General features: G+C 51.2%; 1 protein-coding gene across 1 annotated transcript in view; it reads right to left on the minus strand.

Annotated features, from left to right (window-relative positions):
• Positions 1–20,790, minus strand: part of sema5ba (sema domain, seven thrombospondin repeats (type 1 and type 1-like), transmembrane domain (TM) and short cytoplasmic domain, (semaphorin) 5Ba) — a 42,074-nt gene that overhangs the window by 10,879 nt on the left and 10,405 nt on the right. The window contains 10 exon segments of the mRNA XM_067261108.1: positions 4,314–4,521; positions 4,806–5,013; positions 5,318–5,453; positions 9,419–9,600; positions 9,602–9,705; positions 12,737–12,818; positions 12,821–12,925; positions 12,927–12,953; positions 13,190–13,288; positions 13,869–13,931. Of these exon segments, the coding sequence (XP_067117209.1) occupies positions 4,314–4,521; positions 4,806–5,013; positions 5,318–5,453; positions 9,419–9,600; positions 9,602–9,705; positions 12,737–12,818; positions 12,821–12,925; positions 12,927–12,953; positions 13,190–13,288; positions 13,869–13,931 (1,214 nt within the window).

Raw genomic sequence — 20,790 nt, forward strand, 5'->3', positions numbered from 1 at the left:
TCAGATTGTCCGCAGGCGTAACGGAGGACGAGCATTACCGGAGAGTCCCCCCTCCCCACCCCAGACCCCCGCCGAAGCACTGCTGCGGGGCATGCCAACAGTCCCGTCTGTTGCTCCGAACCCATGCCAACTCCCAAATCTGCACTGCCACCCTAACAGGAACACCTTAGATAGAAGGTGTCATTGGAGGGTTTGTTCCTCTTTCTCTCCCTCCCTCCCTCTTTCTCTCTCTCTCTCTCTCCCTCTGTCTGTCTGTCTGTCTCTCTCTCTCCCTCTCTCCCTATGTCTCTCTCCCTCTGTCTCCCACTCCCCATTTATCTCTCTCTCTCTTTCTATCCTTTTCTCTCCTTCTCTCCTTCTCTCCCTCTCTCCCTCCCTCTCTCTCTCTCTCCCTCTCTCTCTCTCTCTCTCTCTCTCTCTCTCTGCAGTGAGGAGTTCATAATCCATTAGAGGGGAGGGATTTACACTGCGGGAGAGAGGGAGAGCCGTAGCTGTTTAGCTCTCCTGTGACCTCTCCTCTCCTTTCTCACCTCCTCTCCTACTCTGCAGAAATAGCCAGCCTGAGCTCTAAGCTATCCCCTCTTCCAGCTCTGTGCTATGCTTTCTCCACACAGACTGTTGTCCAAGTAGGCGAGGGAGCCACAACAGACGAGCCGGTGACTCAGATATAAAGCCGAGGGTTGGAGCAGGTGGCTCTTCCTGCCTTGAGAGAGGAAGGTGGGTTCTATGTCAGTCTATGTGTGTGTGTCTGTGAGCATGCAGGGCTTTGACACAGAGCCGTCTGATATTTAATTCAACACCCTGCTTCACTGGTGGTACACTATATCAAAACAGAGACACCACAAAGCCTGGACTGTTAAATTTTAAACAGCGCGGAGCGGCAAAACACACCAACCATAAAACAACCGGTCCTGGCGACAGGGAGGGTGTGATAAATCTAGCGCAGTCACCATGGAGGCTTAATGGACAGTTTAAAGGGATGGTGAGAGCCGTAAAACTGGTGTCCCTATTTACAGGCCTTTTAAAAAAGAGCGCATAAAAACAACAGCTATCACCGTCGTTAACTGCAAATCATGACTTAATAATTGTAAACTGGGCAAGCTTTGGTGTCCTGTATATTTTGATAGGGACTGGAGATCACCATGTTCCTGTGTTAGTGACATGTAGTTTACATGTTGGATGACGTCGACATATTCTCTTTTAGAAACGGCTGTACGATGCAAAACACAGACGGGTCACATACAGAACTCCCTCGGGATGTTTTCGACTCCACCCTGCCTGCTTTGTGAGCACAGGCTCCAGGCAGCCAGGGACAGGCTCGTGGGAGCCGTCCTTCTCCCACAGGAGAGCGCTCGTCCCTGGGGCTTCCATCCAGACGTGCTGGGTTGGCTGTCCAGCCCTCGATGGGAGGGTTCCTTATCATAAATCTGTGTGCAGATAAATCCCTCCAGCGCTACACGCTAATCGGGGCTCACGATCCAATTAGCCCCATAGGAGCCCTGCTGATAGGCCTGTTCAGAGGCATCCAGAGGCCGTGGACTGGCAGCCTGCCAGGAGAATGCCCACTGAGCACCCCCAGCCCTGTTAGAACCATGGCCACGGCCACCTAGCCCCAGTCCTAGTAACTGATGACTACAGATCTAGAGGAGGAAAAGGGGAGGGGAGGGGGGCGGGGAGTCATTCATCACCAATCAGCTCCACAACCCTGATGAGAGTTGAGGAAGGAGAAAGAGGGTGAGCGCGAGAGATAAAAAGAGAGAGTGGGAGAAAGAGAGGGAGAGAGAGAGAGAGACATAGACAGAGACATGGAGAAAGAGTGTATGTGTCATCTCATTAACGCACGTCCATTTCGCAAAGCTCGCCAGAAGCGGTTAGAAGTTTGAGTTTGTCAGCATCTGTGGAGGTTGGGAGAGCTGGGTTAAGCTCAATTCAGCCATGCTGAGACCAAGGCTGCCAAACAGAGTGAGAGAAAAAAAAAACTAATTTGATATATGAAACGATATTTTGAAGCTTTGCCAAAGATACAGTAGAGTCTGTTAGAAGCCACTGTTCTTCACCAGTCATACATAGTTTTACTTTGTGATCGCATTCTTTCTTTTCATTTTATAGCTCTCTCTCTGTCTCTCTCTCTCTCTCTCCCATACACAGCTTATTGTAAATCCTTTGAAGGGCAAAGCAACCTGCTCTGATGGTGAGTCGGCCAGTCGGTGGTGGCGAGGCAGCTTGAGTGTTTGAGGTGCACTACCATGATTAAACACTCCCAAGTCATTTCCCATTTCTCCATTTGGCACCAGGGAGCTTCTTGCCTCGGTGAAAGCCTAGGGAACACTAATGTTGCAGCTTAGCCAGCATAGCTACTGCAGCCAAAACCACTGCGGCCTGAGCTGAATTAATCACTGCACTTATGACGAAGTTGGGGTGATGCAGTCGGTTGGAGGTGGTCATTGGTCAGGCCATTGTAATTATCACAAATAGAGGACAAACACACACACAAACACCACCTACGCTGTGCCAACATTAGCTACAGCACTTAGCTCTAATTCTGAGCCTAAACAGCACCATGTGAAAGCGTCGTGTTTCTAATGAACACATTAGTGTCGACTACGTCGGCTAGACTGTTTCCGGTCGCCACAGTAACTGGGTTCCGTCGTGTCCGGGTGGCGTGGAAGCCAACATGGACCCACAGCCGAGCGGATTGACACGCCGTCAGATGCACTTAAACCAATGAGGTGTCCGGTACTGCTGTTCCCTCAGCATTTGCGCATTCTTAGCGAAGGACGGGCGTGGGCGAAGAAGGAGACAGACAGGGGGCTGTCAGATATATCTCCGGCTAAACACACAGTACAGTCGAGCTATTCACAATCCGCCTGGCACCGGGTCCATTTCTCCTGGAAGCTCTGCCTGTCCCTGAAGCACAAGCGTACCACTCTGGCCCGGAAAAATAAATCATGACACGACCCCCCCCACCCCCCCACCCCCCCCCGCCGCCACAGCTCCACACGACGAGACCGTATAAAACGAAGCATTGTTCTCCCACGAGCTTGAGGGACGTGTACATGAAAGAGCGCAGCCCCGACACGTCTGAAGAACTGCGCGAATGGCTGGGCCACACACAGGAAAAGACAATCCCAGCATTGTGTGGCTACACCCGGTCCTGCACAGGTCACCGCTTCACTGGAGCGAGAGGTGAGGGACTGGATGGATAGCACGCAGAGAGGACTGCGGGAGTCCAATAATGGCGACGTGCGTCCACGTGCATGAGGGAATAAATGATCCCGAGTCGACCTCTTTCGGTATGCCATTGCCCACGAGTCGAAAGGAATTGAGCTCTATGCCCCATGCACATGCAGTCGGCTATTCATTCTCGGATCGTCCTGCTTCCCAGGTGAAGCGTCTCGAAATGTTTGCTGTAGTGCCCCGAGCTGAGGTCCAAACATCACACCTTGATTGACAGCTGGTCAGCTGTCCTATCTACAGAGCCGCTTGGCTCACCCAAGCGTGTTGGCCAATGCCAGTGAGCCAGGCAGCCTGCCAGGCTCATAGGAATCACAAGGCAGGATTAGGGTACACTCCTTCCCCGTTGTGCCCTTGAAGTCTGGTATGATTTATTCCACCCCACTGTGTTTTAAATAGGGGCCCGCTACGCTGGCTACCTTTTGCTCCCACTCCCTCTCTCACATCTCACCCACACCTCCCTCAGCACTCGCCGACTTTGGTGCAAACGAGCTGTGCCTGCCCGTGTGAGAGGGTTCAGAGAAAGCAAGCTGACTCATCATGTGCATAAAGACCCTCCCCCCACACATCCGGCCTCCACCCACTCTAAAATATCTCGTACATTCGGTTGCCCTTCATGCACACACACACACACACACATGCACATACATACACACACAGACACACTCAGCTGACAAAGCATCACAGCTAAAATGAGCATGACTTTGGGGGACTGTGGTGCCACATCGCTTTCGGACGGAGGCAACTGGTTGAAAGTGTTGACGAAGGGAGAGCTTTTCCTCTCTTCCCTCAGCCCAGACACAGGAACTTTGAGATGAATAACTGAGCCTGCAGCTTAGACTGTGGATACCCGCACGAAAATATCTCATTCGCGCACAAACACACTCAAACACTCTCTCTGTCACTCTCTCTCTCTCTCTCTAACACAGACACACACACACACACACACCAGTAAGAGTATCGTCTCATGGTATATCCAGACCTTTAAACCTAGCCTCGGGCAGAGAGACAGACCTTTAGCGCAGGAAGATTTCCACACTTGTATTTAGTAGTCAGTGAGGGTATTCCTCAGTACTCACGTCTCTGTTTTGTAGTTGGAGCATCTCTCCAGTGGAATCTTCAGAACTCGGTTATTAAGGCCCACAAACAGAGACCGGTCACTGTGCAAAATCTGTAGGCTTAGGATTGGCTCCTGGACACCTGGTGGGAGGAGCTGCATCTCCTCCAGGTAACACCCCTGCAGGCTCTTATTGGTGGTGGCCAAGGCTTTGAGGATGGTGCCATACTCTGATTGGACAGGAGGGGAGGAAGATGAGGAGTTTTGTTACATACTGAGTTGTTGTCATGTGGTACACCTGAGAGAGATTTCAAGCCTACTGTAGATTTGCCGGCCGAAGCTGGCTTTTCATATACATGTAATCATTTAGCAGACGCTTTTATCCAAAGCTATGCACAAATAGTAAGTGCAGCAGATAATGAAAGAAGTGCACAGTCCTAACAGTATTACCGTGAAGTGCCGAGGTTAATGCAAACAGCTACTGGCCGACCCACTGCAAACCCCCCTAACTGACCTGTGCCTATGTACATCACGTGGTAGAGCGTGTCTCGTCCCTGGACGATGTCCACCACCAGTCTGGAGAAGCGGACATCGTCCTGCATGACCAGCGGGTCCACGGAGACGGGCTGGACCACGTCGTTCATCAGGTAGAGGCGCTGGGCGTCCTGCAGGCTGCGCTCCGTCAGGCCCTCGTTGGGACCCTCGTCGTCGATGGTGCCGCACTGGGTGGGAGGCGGGGGGCGTGACAGACAAATTGAGCCACATAGACGTTATTGACGTGCGCCGTCATTGTATTGTTGAAATCAATACAATGCTTCTGTCTGTGGTCATTTCCGTCTTGCTTTATTGTCGAATAATCACAGCCTATTCACACTGGCAAATGAATAGAGTTGTCGAAGGATTGTTATGTTGCTGGACCAGAAGAGGTAGGAATAACTAATACACAAACATTGATGCGCAATGCATCAGAATACATGCTTGACATTGGAATACAGTCTGTCCTTCCTAAGCAGGTGTGGGGCAGACCTGGAAGTTGGGGATGGGGTTGGGGGTGGGCAGCCAGGTGGAGCGAGGGTTCTCCTGGGAACGGAAGGGACCGTTGAAGGCCTGGGTGATGGAGCTCAGGTTAAACGCGCACACTGCAGATGCTGCTATGCTGTTCCTGTACGAGAGAGAGAGAGAGAGAGAGAGAGAGAGAGAGAGAGAGAGAGAGAGAGAGAGAGAGAGAGAGAGAGAGAGAGAGAGAGAGAGAGAGAGAGAGAAAGAGAGAGAGAGAGAGAGGGGGGGGGGGGGAGGTGGCAGAGGAGGGAGAGACAAGAGGGGGATAGAATGAGAAAGGTAAAGATTGACAGAGAGAAAGGTAAATAGGGAGAGGGTGAGATACAGGCAGACGAAAAGCCAAAAGTTAGAGTGTGGAAAACGGTGATAAAGAAATGGAAAAACATTGTTATTTTAGATACCTGTAGAGAAGCTGAACTGTTGCACATTAAACAGCTGCAGATAAGAAAAGATCTTCAGTATCTAACTGTGATGCACCGTGTTCTTTCGAAAACCCCATCTTTTAGGGCTTCTGTTAAAAACCATCTCACAGGCCTACATCAACAGGAGACAAGGCTATATTATCAGCATGGGGCAGCTAGGGAATTACATTAGGCATGTGCTGGCGAGATTCACATCATAGGCACATACTCACATGCAGGTGTGTCTAAACCGTATTAATAAGCTGAGCTTTAGGGAAAACCAAACCATAGCAGCTTTGGTACTGCGCTGTGGTTGGTGGTACAGTAACATTGTTATCCTAGCACTCCTAAGGCCTATTATACGTTGGCTGGGTAATGAGTTTTTAAACTGCCTGCTGCTGTTCTGTGCCATAGACACACACACACACACACACACACACACACACGCATGCACACGCTCTGCCCTGAACAGAATTAACGGAACAATAAACCTGCCTGCCATTCTACCATGTTTCTGAATGAACACACTAATAAAGCATCTGTTCCTCGGTGTCCAGGGGCATATAGAAGAGACTGTGGCACCTTATGGACTGAGTGTACCGCAGATCCTCCGCTATGACCGGCTTTCAGCCCCGTCTCAATTCTGGCGAGGAGAGGGATGGGCCTCTCCCATTGCAGAGATCCCATTCACGGGGACCACTGGGGGAAAACCATCCAGTCAGTCAGTCCAAATGAGCTGAGCTTGAAGAACAGGTGGCTCATTGACAAGGCTGGGAGGGAACAGCTTGCTAAGTTTTCTTCCGAGATTTTCTTGCATTGATTTTCAGTATTGGACCAGAGAAACCGAGTTTTTCAGTCCACTTTTTTCCTGCCGTGTTTGTGTCCTGCGGGGACAGAAGTCTTTGAGGAGTTGCGGAGCTGAGAGAGACAGCTGTGGCCCAGATCCATAGCTGAGGAAACCACATACACATGAGCTGAAATAACCACTCTGCAACCACAACCACAGAACCACGCGGGGCCCCCCCCCCCCCTCTCTCTCTTTCTTCTCTCTTGGTTTCCAATGACCGTGCCATCCAAACATTTAGTGCCTAGTTCTTTCATTATACTATCTTTCGTCTCACCCAGAAACTCCTCCGTGTCCCGGCATGGCTCCTCACACCCTCCATGTTTCTGAGGAACTAATGACCTCATTCACATCATCAGACTGTCTCCAGCTCCCAGGAGCCGCACACGCTCAGTGAATGGCTGTGGTCAAGGGAGCAGGGAGTGTTTAATCAGAGCCAGAGTGTCTGCGAGGAGGACAGTTGATGAGGAGGAGGAGGAAGAGGAGGAGGAGGAGAGGGGGGACGGGGAAGAGGAGGAAGCCGAGAAACAGGTGGAGGAGGAGGAGACGAAGGAGGAGGATGGAGAATGGGGGAAATGGAGGATGAGGAGGAGCAGGACGAGGAGAAGGTGGGGGAGGGGAGGGGGAGGGGGAGGAGGAGGGGGACACAGCAGCAGCAGCAGCAGCGGGAGTTGAAGGGTTTACAGGGACGAGCCGGAGCTCTCTCTAACGAAAGGGCCTCAAGAACAGGCAGTGTGCAAAGAGCTGGATAGAGACAGAACGTCCTATGATCCATCCCAGCAGCTCCCATGGCCCAACACCTGCCAGTCAGCAATTTAACCAAGGAGCCATCCAACAAGCCAGTCAGCAAATCACCAAGTCAGCAAACCAACCTGTGTGCAAGTCAGCAAGCCACCCCAGATGACAGTGCAGTTTCGATCGTTCTCCCTATGATCTGGCAAGAGCTAGGTAGGATGTCCTCTCCAGAGCTCACAGAGGACTGTGGTCGATGACCTCACCACCTCCTCTGAATCAGGGCCTGCACATGCCCAGTCCATCCCATTGCAGATGTGGGTTTGAGCCCTCAGTGACGGTGAGTCACAGCGAGCCGAACATGTTTGTTTGCTCACACCAGATGTCTCAGATGGATTTGTGAGAGCGCTATGGAAGCCCTTGCTTGCCGTGGTTCCCAACACACGCACAGACACGTACGCACGCACGCACGCGGCACAAAACAAAAGCACGGGAACAGATGCGAATTGCATATCTCTCGCAGCCTCCTATCACAGCAGGCCCTGCCTTTCAAACCAGCGTGAACCTCAAATGGTAAAAAGACATTAAGTCTGGAGTGTTTCACCCTGGGTGAATATCTGTGCCGCAGCAGAAACAAAAAGCTCACTCAGCAACCCAACGCGGCAGGGACCAGAAATTGAACCCAAGCTGGATAATCCACAAATATTTTCACTGCATAACAATCGGTGCGCCTGAGCCACAGCACTGGCCCCGAAACAGTCACATTCAGGAGCCAAGACACTTCTACAACTCAAGCAGATAGAGCCAGAGAGGGTCACTTCTCTATGGGGCTGTTGCCTGAATGACCTGTGATATACTGGGCATATGACAAATACATCTCTTTGACTCTTTGACTTTGACTTAGAATGGAACCAGGAGAGTTGGGTGCAGCACAAAAGAAACAAAACAATTTCTGGTAGAAGAGGAACTTGTTAAAGTGTATTATCGTACTGGTTGTGTATAGCCAATGTTCTTTCTTTTACACCATCTACCTGGCTGCAGGGGGCATATAACTAATTTCAAGGTGCATTTCCAGTTATGATGTTAAGATGATGGGGGGAAATATAATTTCCATTACACTGGAAAAATAAAGGATATAACTGCCTTCCTGGAGACCCACCTGCATGCACATGAAATGTGATTAACGTATTTGAAATAAGTGTTAAACTGCTTTAAACACGGCGACACATTCACAGGCCAGGTGAGAGCCTCACCCGTTCACTGGCAGGGACAAGAAGGACAGGTGAAACGACATGCCTTTCCATCTTAGCTGGGAATTTCCTTACAGAGATAGAGGGATGAGGACAGACCATTGTTATGAGGGTCACGTCTGTGGGAGAAGCTCTTCTCCTCCTCTCTAGGACTCCCTCCCTCGCTTCCCTTCTCTATGGAGCGACATGCCAATAAGCCTGCTCTTCATTAAAAGGCCAGACCGTGATCTTATGTCTTTACTCCTGTTCCCCTGGGAGAACAATAAACCCTCGCCTGTCAGTACTAAGAACCAGGGGGAGCATCTCAACTCTCAAAAAGTCTCCCCTCCCCACCCTCTTCTGATTTACACGTATCTAAGAACGGAGCAAGCGAGAGAGAACGTGGACGTCAGCCCAAAGTCTGCCTCTGCCGACGGGGGGGGGGGGGGGAAACAAGACGAGGAGAGGAAGCGGGTTAGGAGTGTTGAGACACGGCCCAGATCTCCAGTGCCAGCAGCTCTGACACCAGCCGTAAAGCTCCGCTCCCCGCTCTGGGCTGCCGCTCTGTTTTACCGCCCCAACTCCTGGGAGCAGCTGGGACCGTGTTCAATTTAGCACAGACAGATGGAGACAGTGTTTCTTCTGATTGCATTACCATTTCGCTCTACCCGGGGCCCCATCCCAGGGACAGCGACTGGGAGAGCCTTTGAAGAGGGGGCCACCGCCCACAAATACCAGACAAGAGGAGGCCGGGGGGGGGGCGGGGGCACAGCTAAACGTTGGTTACACATAAAGAGGAGCACGCGCGCAGACGCGGAGAAACCAGACGAGACGAGAGGAATCGGAGACACGTGTCACTCACACGTTAGTGGTGAAGATGCCGTAGATGAGGTCCTGCTCGGGCAGGTAGAAGGTGCTCTGCAGCTCGTTGTAGTAGAAGGGGATCTCCCCGGAGCGCGAGCAGTTGAGCCGGCCCTTCATGAAGGTGGTCCAGGTGTCCTCCAGCAGGAAGCGCCCGCCGATGTCGTTCTTGCAGACGCGGGCCCACGCGCGAGTACACCGTCTTGCCGCAGTCGTGCTCCACGGCGTTCTCCCTCAGAAAGAAGAAGGTGAAGAGGCCGATATCAAAGGCCGAGATGAAGTGGGGCTCTGGGGAGGAGAGGAGAGAGAGTGGACAACAAAGGAAGATGAAGAGGAGAGGAAAAAAAGAGAGAGAGGTGAAGAGTTAGATAGGGGAAAAGGAAATCCAAGAAAATTGCATTCTTTCCTCTCATCCTTCCTGGAGGTTTCACTTTTTCATTTTTATTGGTATCTCGGTCCATCAAGGTCAAATAAACCTTTAGAGAGCAGCTCCACTGTCAAGCTAAGTCAACCGCTGAAGTCCCTGGAGCCATAAATTCTCTGGATGATGATCCTCAGTGTCAAAGTGCGCTAGGTTTCTATATCAAAGATATAACTCACACGTCTATGTACACATCCAGTGCTCAACTTTAACTGTACATGGCAAGGGCACATCATATCTTCCTGTACATGGCAAAATCCTGGGCTAATGCACTTTGGATCAATACTGGACCACGACGACATGTTTGATATATCAAACATGCTAATGTGTTGGAGCCATTGACACACACCGTGGGTAGCTTTGGTTGCTCTCCTGAACGCCCTCTGATCCCTGCAGTAGTGGTTTTAGTACAGAGCAGCACTAGCACTGATTACAGGAGCGTTCAGGGCCCTGAAACAACACTGGGAACTGTCAGCACTGTTTCCCTCAGGACCGCTCGTTCCTAATGTTATCGCACACTTACACAAACGCACTCGCTCGAACAGCGCACACAACGCGCACACACGCACATACAGTCGTACACCCAAAAGGACAGACGACACAAACACGCGCGCGTACACACACTCTCCAGTTTGGATGCACACAGCGGAGATATTAACCGGCAAACAGCAGTGATGGTGGAAGCCAGCAGGCCAGCTGCACCGTTTAAGAGAATGAGATCTGGGAAGAGAGATAGGACGGAGCGCTGGGCGGGCGAGGAGGAGGAAGGGGGAGAGGGGGGGGGGGGGGGGGGATAGAGAAGGGGGGGGGGGGCGTATGGTGGTTGTGCTCCTATAACAGCCTCATAATTCGATCTCAGAGATACGATGACAACCAACGCCGGGCTGAATGGCCTGCAGCGAGATGAATGAAAATGGACAAATCGTCTCGTTTCTACTAAGGAACATTTCCCTATGAATGTGCTGATAGTGGAACGCTGTGCCGTCATTGTCAGCCTCCAGTTCCCCGTTCAACTATCTCCAACCGCACAGCTGCACCACCATCCACCAGGCCTGAATGCAAATACAGCATACCTGGGATGAGGCAATAGAGCTGCCCCCCCCCCCCCCACACACACACACCCCCCGGGCTCCTTCTCTTCTTGTGTCTAATCATCTCTCCCTCCCTAACCTGTAGCTCTGTCGGGTAACTGAGACAGTGTGTTTTCTAGCTCACTGAGTTATCAGGCTGGTGATACCAGCTAGCTTCTACTGTGGTGCGATATCACCTGCAGAGCCAACGATAATTACACGACTGGAAACAACCATTCACGGTAAATTAGCACGGCTCATCGAGAGTGCGCGTGTGTGTTTGTCTGTGTGGGTCCATGCGTGTCTGTACGTGTGTGTGTGTGGGGGGGGATGCTTCCAGTACATTGATGCAGAGACTGTGTGCGCGTGTGGGCGCCAAGCCGACCGACTGTATTTTTCCACTTCCCTGCTGAAAGTAAACAGAATGTTCAACCTTCTACTGAGTCCTGTGGGGGGTGTCGCCAGCTGTGGCCACGTGATTGGCCATTCACAGCCCAGGTAGGAGGGAGGTGGTTTATTGGTGTGTGTATTCTGTCATCTCCCTCACATCATCAGCCTCTGGGTTCTCCACTTCATTCACATTCCTGATAAAACTGTGGGTCAGCGCCTGGCAGGACACCAAGCCAATAACAGGAGATTGATTTTATGCAGGCTTTGTCTTTAGATCTCCCTGAACTGGGGGGGGGGGGGGGGGGTGGGGGGGGGGGGGGGGGGGGGGCTTCTGACTAGAAATGAGATTTTAATTCACGCCCCCTCTCTACTGGGACGGACTTGACGGCCCCCGAGGACGTAGTCTGTGGGGCGTGTATGCGGAGCAGGTGTGCGTGTGTGTGATGATTCAAGAGGACACAGTGAGGTGCAGCCAACATGTGAGGTGTCTGTCTGTAGCCAGCTGTGATTATACTGACGAGTACACACTCTTCTCTTCAGTTGTCCCCATCACTCACTCACGCACGCGCCGCACACACACACACACACACATTTTTTGCACGTAGGACACACATTTTCAACATGAAAAACAACAACTCTTGCCTCACACACACACACACTCTCTCACACGATACAGGCTGAGCGGGCCCGCATGGCATGAAGCATGCAGCGCTGTGTAATTTCACCCTCTCCCTGCCGCGAGGAATAATTACATTGCTCACTGGCTCCTGAGTCTATCTCCTCTGCCCTGGCCTTCTTCTACAGTACCCTGTTCCCCCAGCCTCAGCACACCTCCCTCCCTTCGCCTCTCCCCCTCCCCCCCTCTCCTCCTCTCCCCTTCTCCCTTCACTGCCTTTCTTCTGTATGCTTTCCATCTCCTCCTGCCATTTATACCGCCACGCCAACGAAATGTTCTGAAAGCTCTGACCGCCCCTCTTCCCTCTCTCTTCGCCCTCCCTCGCTTTCCCCGTACAGTCAAGAATGAAGTGAGGCTCTGGATGGTTTGTCTTCTTTCTGCCGGAGTCAGGAAGTGTTCCCGAGGCTGTACAGAAAAGCCACTGTGTCAGCATGGGTGAGATTACTGACAGGTCCCGACTAACCGGGGCTTAACGCAGGATCAGCTCCTGGCGTGGCGCTACAGAGATGCTCTCCACATACCTAGATCTGTGCTGCTCTAACAAACTGATGTGGATTACCAGGCTGAAATCCTTCTAGAATATTCTGTTGTCAGATTACCGCGATTCACAGTTAGTGCCGTAGGTCGATGGGGAAGTGACAATGTCAGGATGGTCCGAAGACACACACTTACTTGCGTTTTTTTTTACACACATTTAAATGCCGATTTAAAACCTTCAGGCCAAACTTTTCAAAAGCAGCGTGAGCAGGTAGTGGTGGTTACCGTTGAGCCACTTGGAGTTGTATTGGGCGGTGCGGAGAGGGGGCATGCCCCCGAGGCTGCGGTAGATGACCGGGTCCCGCGCCCCGAGAAGTCGATGACGGTGGCGGCGTACAGCTCCCCGCTCTCCGTCACCACGGCGGTGGAGTTGTGGCGGGGGTCGTACGGGCACCGTGCCACGCCGTTCACACCGCTCCAGAACACTGCTCATGTTGCCCACCTGGGAGCGGGGATAACCCAGTTGTGACGGCAAAGGGAGAGAGGATGGTGGTCTGTCATGGTTGATTGATGTTTACACTCCAGAAATGTAGAGCACAGGTCTTACCCAACTAATGCCCATCCCCTACTTCTCCAGTCATCTCAGTCAGTCTACTCTATACCACCCAAAGACTAAACCCCTCTGGCACAATATCCTCACCACCAACTCCCCTCAGCCCCTCCTGTCCCCTCCTTTACCTCACGGGTGATGCAAAGAGGCTGGAATGCGTTGGTTCCACAGGTGATGACCTCAGTCTTGTTGACCAGCAGAACACGAATGTAGTTCTGGCACTCCACCTGTAGAGGGAAGCAGAACGGAGAGGGTTGGATTTGAACCCTCTTTCCTTACGTCTACCTTTCATACTAGTAACTGACAGGCAGTACATCCAATTGATAACATTGTCAGATCCTTGAAAGAAATGTAATAATAGTGTAATGAAATGCAGTTGTCTTTGGAAGGATACTGTCCGTAAGAATGAAAGTTACTCCACATCAACAAGCAGAATTGAGGTAATGCCGGTTGCCTTGGCTTCAGGAGAAAGTGATTGCTTTTTTGGTGTTGCGGCTTTGTTTGTGGCTTTTCAGATGAAATGACATGGCAATCAATTCAAAACAATGAAAGTCTAATAACAAAATAACCACTGTATTTGTTACCAGCCTTTTAAGGAGAACTGGCATAGGCTAGCTAGCCAATATTGTTTGTTTTCGTCGGCGATCGTCGCAAGAAGAACACTTTGTTTGAGGGGCCCGGAAAAAGCTGTTCTCTCCACGCGGCCCTCACACCAGGTTCCAGAGCCCCCCCCCCCCCCCCCCCCCCCCCCGGAGACGGATACTATTTACAGGAAGTGGTGTAATTGGTGGGCGGGATTAAAGTTACCTCCGTCTTCCCTTTACTCTGACAGGACCTCCTGGTTTCCTCATCTGGGCCCCACTCCGTCGCCTAGGAAACCACAACAAAACCAGGAAGGTGACTCGGGTGCTTTCAGGGCAGGCCAAGTGGGCTGCTTGGTGACAACGTTTCCCACACTCACAATTGCGTAACTGTCGATGGCAATATTGGACCTACACACAGATGCATGAAAGGACGTTAACCTTATTGTTGTTTGTTTATTGTGTAAACAAGGAGAAAGAGCCAGTGGCTTTGGGAGGTGAGGTAACTGGGTGGTTGGAGAAGCAGGCAGGCAGGCAGGCAGGCAGGCAGGCAGGCAGGCAGGCAGGCAGGCAGGCAGGCAGGCAGCAGATGTCATTTGCATGTAAATAGCTCTCCACTGCTACTTCTTTCAGCGCTCACCCCCACTTTTTTCCCACTGCCCAATTATATTCCTCTTGATCGGCGTGTCTTGAGTTTAATTATGGATGCAGGGCAGCATCAAGAGACTGAAACAGCACCGCTCTGTGCTGTAGAGTGAGCACACAGACACACACGCACATATAGAGAGGCATAGAGAGGCACCCAGATACACACACTTAAACACCCACACATACAGAGACACACGCGCATGCACAGAGCGTGCTGGGTTTTCAGAGCTGTGCTGGTTGGGTAAAAGCCTGAGATATGGCCCCACTCTCCATCATGGGTACCACTTTGTGTTTGGGTCTCCATCACTATAAATACTCTGTGCTCTGCCCCACCCTACTGCTGAGAGAGAGGTTGGCACGAGATGGCATGGTTGGTGGGTCACCTGCCAGATATTTTACCCCCCCCAGTGGCCGCTACCCCCCCCCCCCCCCCCACTCGCCTGCTTTCTTCTAACCTAAAGTCTCTTTGAACTTGGAAAAAAGTCCAATTCCAAACTCTTTCTCCCCCTCTGTCCCTCTCTATCCCTCTCTCTCCCTCATTTATATCTTATTGGCTGTCACTCTCCCGCCATCTCTCTGATATTGACCCCGCCGTCTTCAGACCACTCTCCGGGGGCACTGGAAACCCAGAAGAAACAAGCCCCAAGCCTCCTCAAATGGAAGAGGTGGAGAGACAGACACATCGATTAACTGAAACATCTACGCATCAATCAATACCATATTCAGGATCAACACGAGGAAGGGAGAGTCTGATGACCTGTATCGATGCCTCCGTGTTTCCCGCCTGCGACTGAGCTGCTCCAGTCCATTAACCTCGTTCATAAAGCGGTGACCATTAACAGGGACAGCCGGACAGGGGGGAGACAGAAAGGCACGCTGCCATGACAAAGCGGTGGAACTCTCCTGCGGATACTGACGTTGACCTTGACTGACCTTGCTCTTCAAAACCCGTCCTTCCTGTCATGTGACACTGACCCGTGTATACACCTCCTCTCAGAGCCGTAGCTCTCCCCTCCCCCCCCCCCCCCCAGCTGTTCACAAACCCACCGAAGCTCATACACCATGCTGGCCTCCCTCAATACCCTACTTTTGAAATGATGACGTAATCCCAAACGCGCACGTATACACACACACCCTTCTCCTCCCTGTGGTAATTGTATTTGGAGCTATGGCAGGGGGGGGGGCAGTGTGTGTGATGGATGCCTATTCGATGAATCATCGCTCAGGTCATTACCATCTCTTCGCAGAGGCCCCATCTCCAAGGTCTTTGCTTGGCTTAACCCCTGACCCCTACCCTGGCAGCCTCTCTTCTGACACAAGACTGGAACAAAGCCAGTTTTCTCAAATAGCCAGGCAGGAACACTCTCGATCCCGCCCTCAGCCCCAGTACCGGCCCTGCTGCTGGCCTGAAAGAGGGGCTGACGGGCGGACAATGTGTGGGCTGGGTGACTGGGGCTGCTGCTTGTCTGAACCAACTATATGTGTCACTACAGGGTAGTGTGGGGATGAGGTCATCTTTTAGCTAGCAAGGAACTTGAACTCTGAGTGCTACATTTTGAAACAGCGACAAGTGCTCATTTAGAAATAATGGCTCACAACAGGACTGGCTAATGAAAAGAGCTAAGGGAAGTACTAATTTGCTCCTTTATAGCTTAGAAGAACTATTGGACATGTCTTCTTATGAGAATGAAAGTGAGCCATCTTTATATTAAAACAAGTTCCACATATCGATAATGTATCACAAAATGATTGAATGATGAAATGCAACTTTATACAGGGCCGTCTTTTCTTCACACAATATGATGTGAAAATCTAAAAGTTATTTCTCCCGCACAACGGATGCATCGCTTAGGGTGAACTTAATTTATTAGCAGTGCTGCCAGGTTTGTTTCTAAAACTGGTATCTCTCCCTCCAACTCTGACATTCTTCTCTGAAATTCACACTCCTGGATGCAATAAGAACCCTGCCCCCTGGTACCATTTAAATAAACCATGAATTTTTCATGGGCAAATAAAAAAAATGAGAAATACAATTAGCACCCGGATAGGGATTCATCAAATTAATTCTATTTTTATGAGCAGGAGAAAATGCTGAGGAAATAAGCAGGGATGGATGGAGAGAGAGAGAGAGAGAGAGAGAGAGAGAGAGAGAGAGAGAGAGAGAGAGAGAGAGAGAGAGAGAGATGAGTATAAATAAGAAAAGACTATTCTCCAACTACAGTATGTCTCTGTCAATAACACCCTCTCCCTGACACACTACAATACAAACACCATGTATGACAGCTAATTATGACTTTGTGAGCATTACTCACATTCTCCAATAAGTATGGGCCAGCTACAAGAATACTTTCAATATTTGTAGGCTCTAATAAAACATATAGCTTATGAACATGGCAGATGAACAGGATAGCACATTATGGAGGATATAACTACGTTTGATATATGGTGTAAAAGGTTAGCTCTCCAGACAACTGAATAGCCACTTCACAGTGAAAAGCATCCTCCTTCAAATGAAACAGTCCAGGGCGTTTTTGTCCAGGTGGAAGCTGAATCTACTCTGTGTGGGTGGGACTCCTGTACTTCACTTCCGTCAGCGAGGCCTCCTCGCACTTTGGGTACGAAAGGGAGAGACTATTTACATACTCATCTGTGAGCTGGGCTTAGGAGAGTGTGACCAGAGAGAGAGAGAAACAGGGAGATCATCCATCTCTGTATGCCTCCTCTCTCCTCCTCTCCCCTCCAAGGTCCCATCACTTCAATGGGCCGCCAGGGCTCAGGAACCGCCCCTCTTCGTCCTTTTACACAGTCTTCTATTCAAGCCAGTACCCCACTCCCTACCCTACCCTACCCTACCCTGCCCCCCCCTCCCCCAAAACCCCCCCTCCGAGCAACGACGATGTGACAGGACTGTCAATGCCCTGCCTCTTTGTCCCTGAACACTGATCCCTGCACAAGAGGGCGAAGATACACTCCCCCTCACACACACACACACACAAACACTCACACACACACACACACACACAGCTGTGAGCTCCAGCCCCCCTCCACACCCCTGCTGTGGCCACACACCAGTCTGTCCATCCCGAATGGAATCAGCGTAGCAAAGGCTGCGCCCCCCCCCCCCTCCCCCCCCCCCCCCCACCTCCGCTGTGGAAGACCAGCGCTCGATAGTGTGCCTTGCCACACTATCGTGAGGGGGAATGTATGTGTGCGTCTTTGAAGTTCTGCGCGCGTATATGTCCTTTGAAGCGTCCCAGCTGTACCCACAGAGGGTTTACACAGTGGGAAGAGAGGGCCAGTACACAAGGCAGTCATCAGCCCTCCACTGACACCTCTCTGCATTTGCGGCTGCTCCCACGACAACATGTGTGCAATGTGGCGTACATGTGTGTGTGTGTGTGGCTGGGTGGTTTTGCAGTGTTTAGTAACTGGTGGTGAGTGATGACTTGAATCCGCCAGCGGGCACGAGAGCATCAGCCACACACACGTGCACACACACACACGCTCACGTGCACACTCGTCCCTCTACAGGTGATTACTCTACTTTAGAGAGCTCATGACGCAGAAAAAGGCTGTCTTCGCCATTAGGCATTCCACCTTGTAACACACACACACACACACACACACAAACACCCACACACACAAAGCTCTGTCATAGCACACTGCTTGTCGACAAGTCTCTATTACCCCCCACCCTCCCACCCCCATCCTCCCACCCCATCTTTACGAAGACCACATCAATAATTAAATCTCAAGCAAATTGCACAGGGCAATTAATCATGCACAGACCGAATGAAATCAGGCACGACTCATCAAACTCCAGGTCATCCGGTTCTTCTTTTTGTCTTTTCTCCCACAGTGGATGAAGTGAAGGGTGTGAACATCCTAGCAGGCCGTGAGCTGGCCACAGGCTTTCCATTTGGATCCCTATCTTTTCACACTTCCCTTCAGCTCTGAGCACAGCTGCATATGACAGGCGTCAACAACAAGACAGCAAAAAAGGAAGAACAAAAAAAACGAGAGAAGACTAACACACATGGACGCCAGCACAGTCAGACGGGCTCGTCTACTGAAGCCTGTTCACTGCTGATGTCGTTGCTGCAAATGACACATGAACTCTAAGATGCACAACTAGGCTTACTCAAACCGCCCAAATGGCATCTCTACTTCAATGATTTCGAGCCGCCCATTAGGTACGCAGAAGAAAATGATTTGTTTTCCTGCTCGAACACCGACAGGTTCCCACAGACCTTTGTCGACAAATGAGTTTGTATAGAGGACTTCCTGTTTGAGAATCAACAAGGGAAGCAGGAGAGGTCAGCGACCTCGTGACCACAGAGGTCACTTCACTTGTCTTGACCGTGAACTGCACCACGGAACCAAACCGAACAAACCAGACCCTTCTCAAAGACTGGCAACAGCTATGGCTTGCAGGCAATTGATGTCCACATTACTCTGACTCTTTAGCCTCACAACGTTTTATTCCGAAGTCCAAGCCGTGACGCAGACAGGTATGTAAGCTTTGTGTGAGCATGTTGCAACTGAACCCGCCCCTGCAATTGCTGCAGAGAGAGAGTGCTTTGAAGTATTTCATTTGAAAAAAATAAGGACAAAAGAAAAGCATATTGACCCCAAACGACCGAGGCTCGCTCCATCTAATCACAGGCCGCCTTTCACTTTGGGGATAGTGGCTGAGGCAATTGGGCTAACCGGACACAGAATGACCAAATGCTGTATTTCTGAGGGGAGTCTGATAAATCACAGAGGAGGTCCAGAGCTCCTTGCATTTTCAGGTGGCCAAGACAATCAGCCGCAATGACTGTCTGCTGTGTTCGACAAAACGGAAAAGGGCAATTTTACATGAGAGCCACAAGGTCAGAGTGAAGCTGTGTCCTGTGGAGCTTAAAGAGACAGAAATGCAAGGTGAACCAAAACACTTTACCGCTCGGCAGACTCCAGATTCTACTCAGTAATAAACCTGAGGTTCAGGTTAGAGAGCAGCCTCTCTCAGCCATTGCTTTCCCGTGCGCTCTCCTGCAGTCGTGCTCGGGGATCTCCATGGTGCAGACCCACACACTTGCTCACAGCAAACATGTGAAGACAGGAACCATTATTCTAGCTGTGGACCAGGATTGGACAGTAAGGAAAAGAAAGATAAAAGGATCGGGAATGGCCTGTCCCGCACGGTCGGAAGATTACAAAGCCACTGGAGAGAGAGCGATGTAGGAGATAGCTGGTGTGGGGATGGAGGGATAGGGGGATGGAGGGATGGCAGGACGGAGGAATTGGGGGATGGAGGGATTCAGGGACAGGAGATGCAGATAGACGAATTATCCTTCCAGGCAGTCTGCTTGTGCGTATAGTACAGGCACGCACTGTTTACATTCCGACCCTGAAGAGATCAGGTCTGACGTCATGGCTTCATATGCCTCTACCCCCTCCTCCTATTCAACTCTAACCTTCTCTCACTGCACCTTTCTGCTTTGTCTGTGTCAGAGAACGACATCTCTCCCCACTCCTCTCCAACATCAGTCCTGGGTCAAACAGCCCACAAAATACCAGTACTCGTATTACTCTGCTGAGGAGAAGTGAGTGAGAGCTGATGTAAGGCTTGACAACTGACAGGGTCAGACAGAGAAGAACATTCCGGCACACCACATGAGCGAGAGACAGAAACACTACAGCGGTCTCTACCTGCATGTCTTCGGGACATGACAGATTCGCTCGTCCTAACTGGGCAAACTGGTCAGAGGAGAGAGGGTTATGTCCAGCTGCTCACACCTTATAGAAGCGGGTGTACCCGCTTCTTTTCTGCTTGATATTATGCAGATATAACCCCCACTATGTACTGTAGCGTTCAGGGATCAGTTGAGGCAAACGAGGTTTGGCTGAAGCGGTTTTGCCTCGACAGCAGAGGAGCAGCTCAGAGAGCACATCTGGATCGTGTGCATTCCACTGCAGAGGAAAACAAACAGAACAAGCAGAGAACAGACGGCTAGGGAACGTAACCCTGCACATACACATTCTCTCTCTCTCCCTCTCTCGCTCTGTCTCTCTCTCTCTCTCTCTCTCTCTCTCTCTCTCTCTCTCTCTCTCTCTCTCTCGTTTGTGTTCCAGTGTGCAGCCCACTCTTAGAGCTGGCAGACCACATCACACAGCGTTCTCTCAGCACGGGCCAAGAGGACAGAGTGCGTGGGTGGAACGCAATCAGAACCCTCCTCCCACCCATCCCCCCAACCCCACCACATCCCTCGGCTCGCTCCCCTGCAGAGAGATAGAGAGAGAAGGGGGAGAGAAAGAGAAGCTGAAACCAGAGAAAAAGACAACGAGGGAGAGAGAACGAGAGAGAGAGAGAGAACGAGAGAAAGTGGGAGAGAGAGAGAATCAGCGGATGGCGAATTGAAACGCATGCGTCAGATCCTCGGAGGCCTACTTTTACTCAAGGATGTGTCGATCCCATCAGGTGGTCCTGCTCGCACTGGGAGAGTGTCTGCCTGTCG

The sequence above is a fragment of the Osmerus mordax genome, chromosome 2, assembly GCF_038355195.1.
Source record: "Osmerus mordax isolate fOsmMor3 chromosome 2, fOsmMor3.pri, whole genome shotgun sequence".
Lineage (NCBI taxonomy): Eukaryota > Metazoa > Chordata > Actinopteri > Osmeriformes > Osmeridae > Osmerus > Osmerus mordax.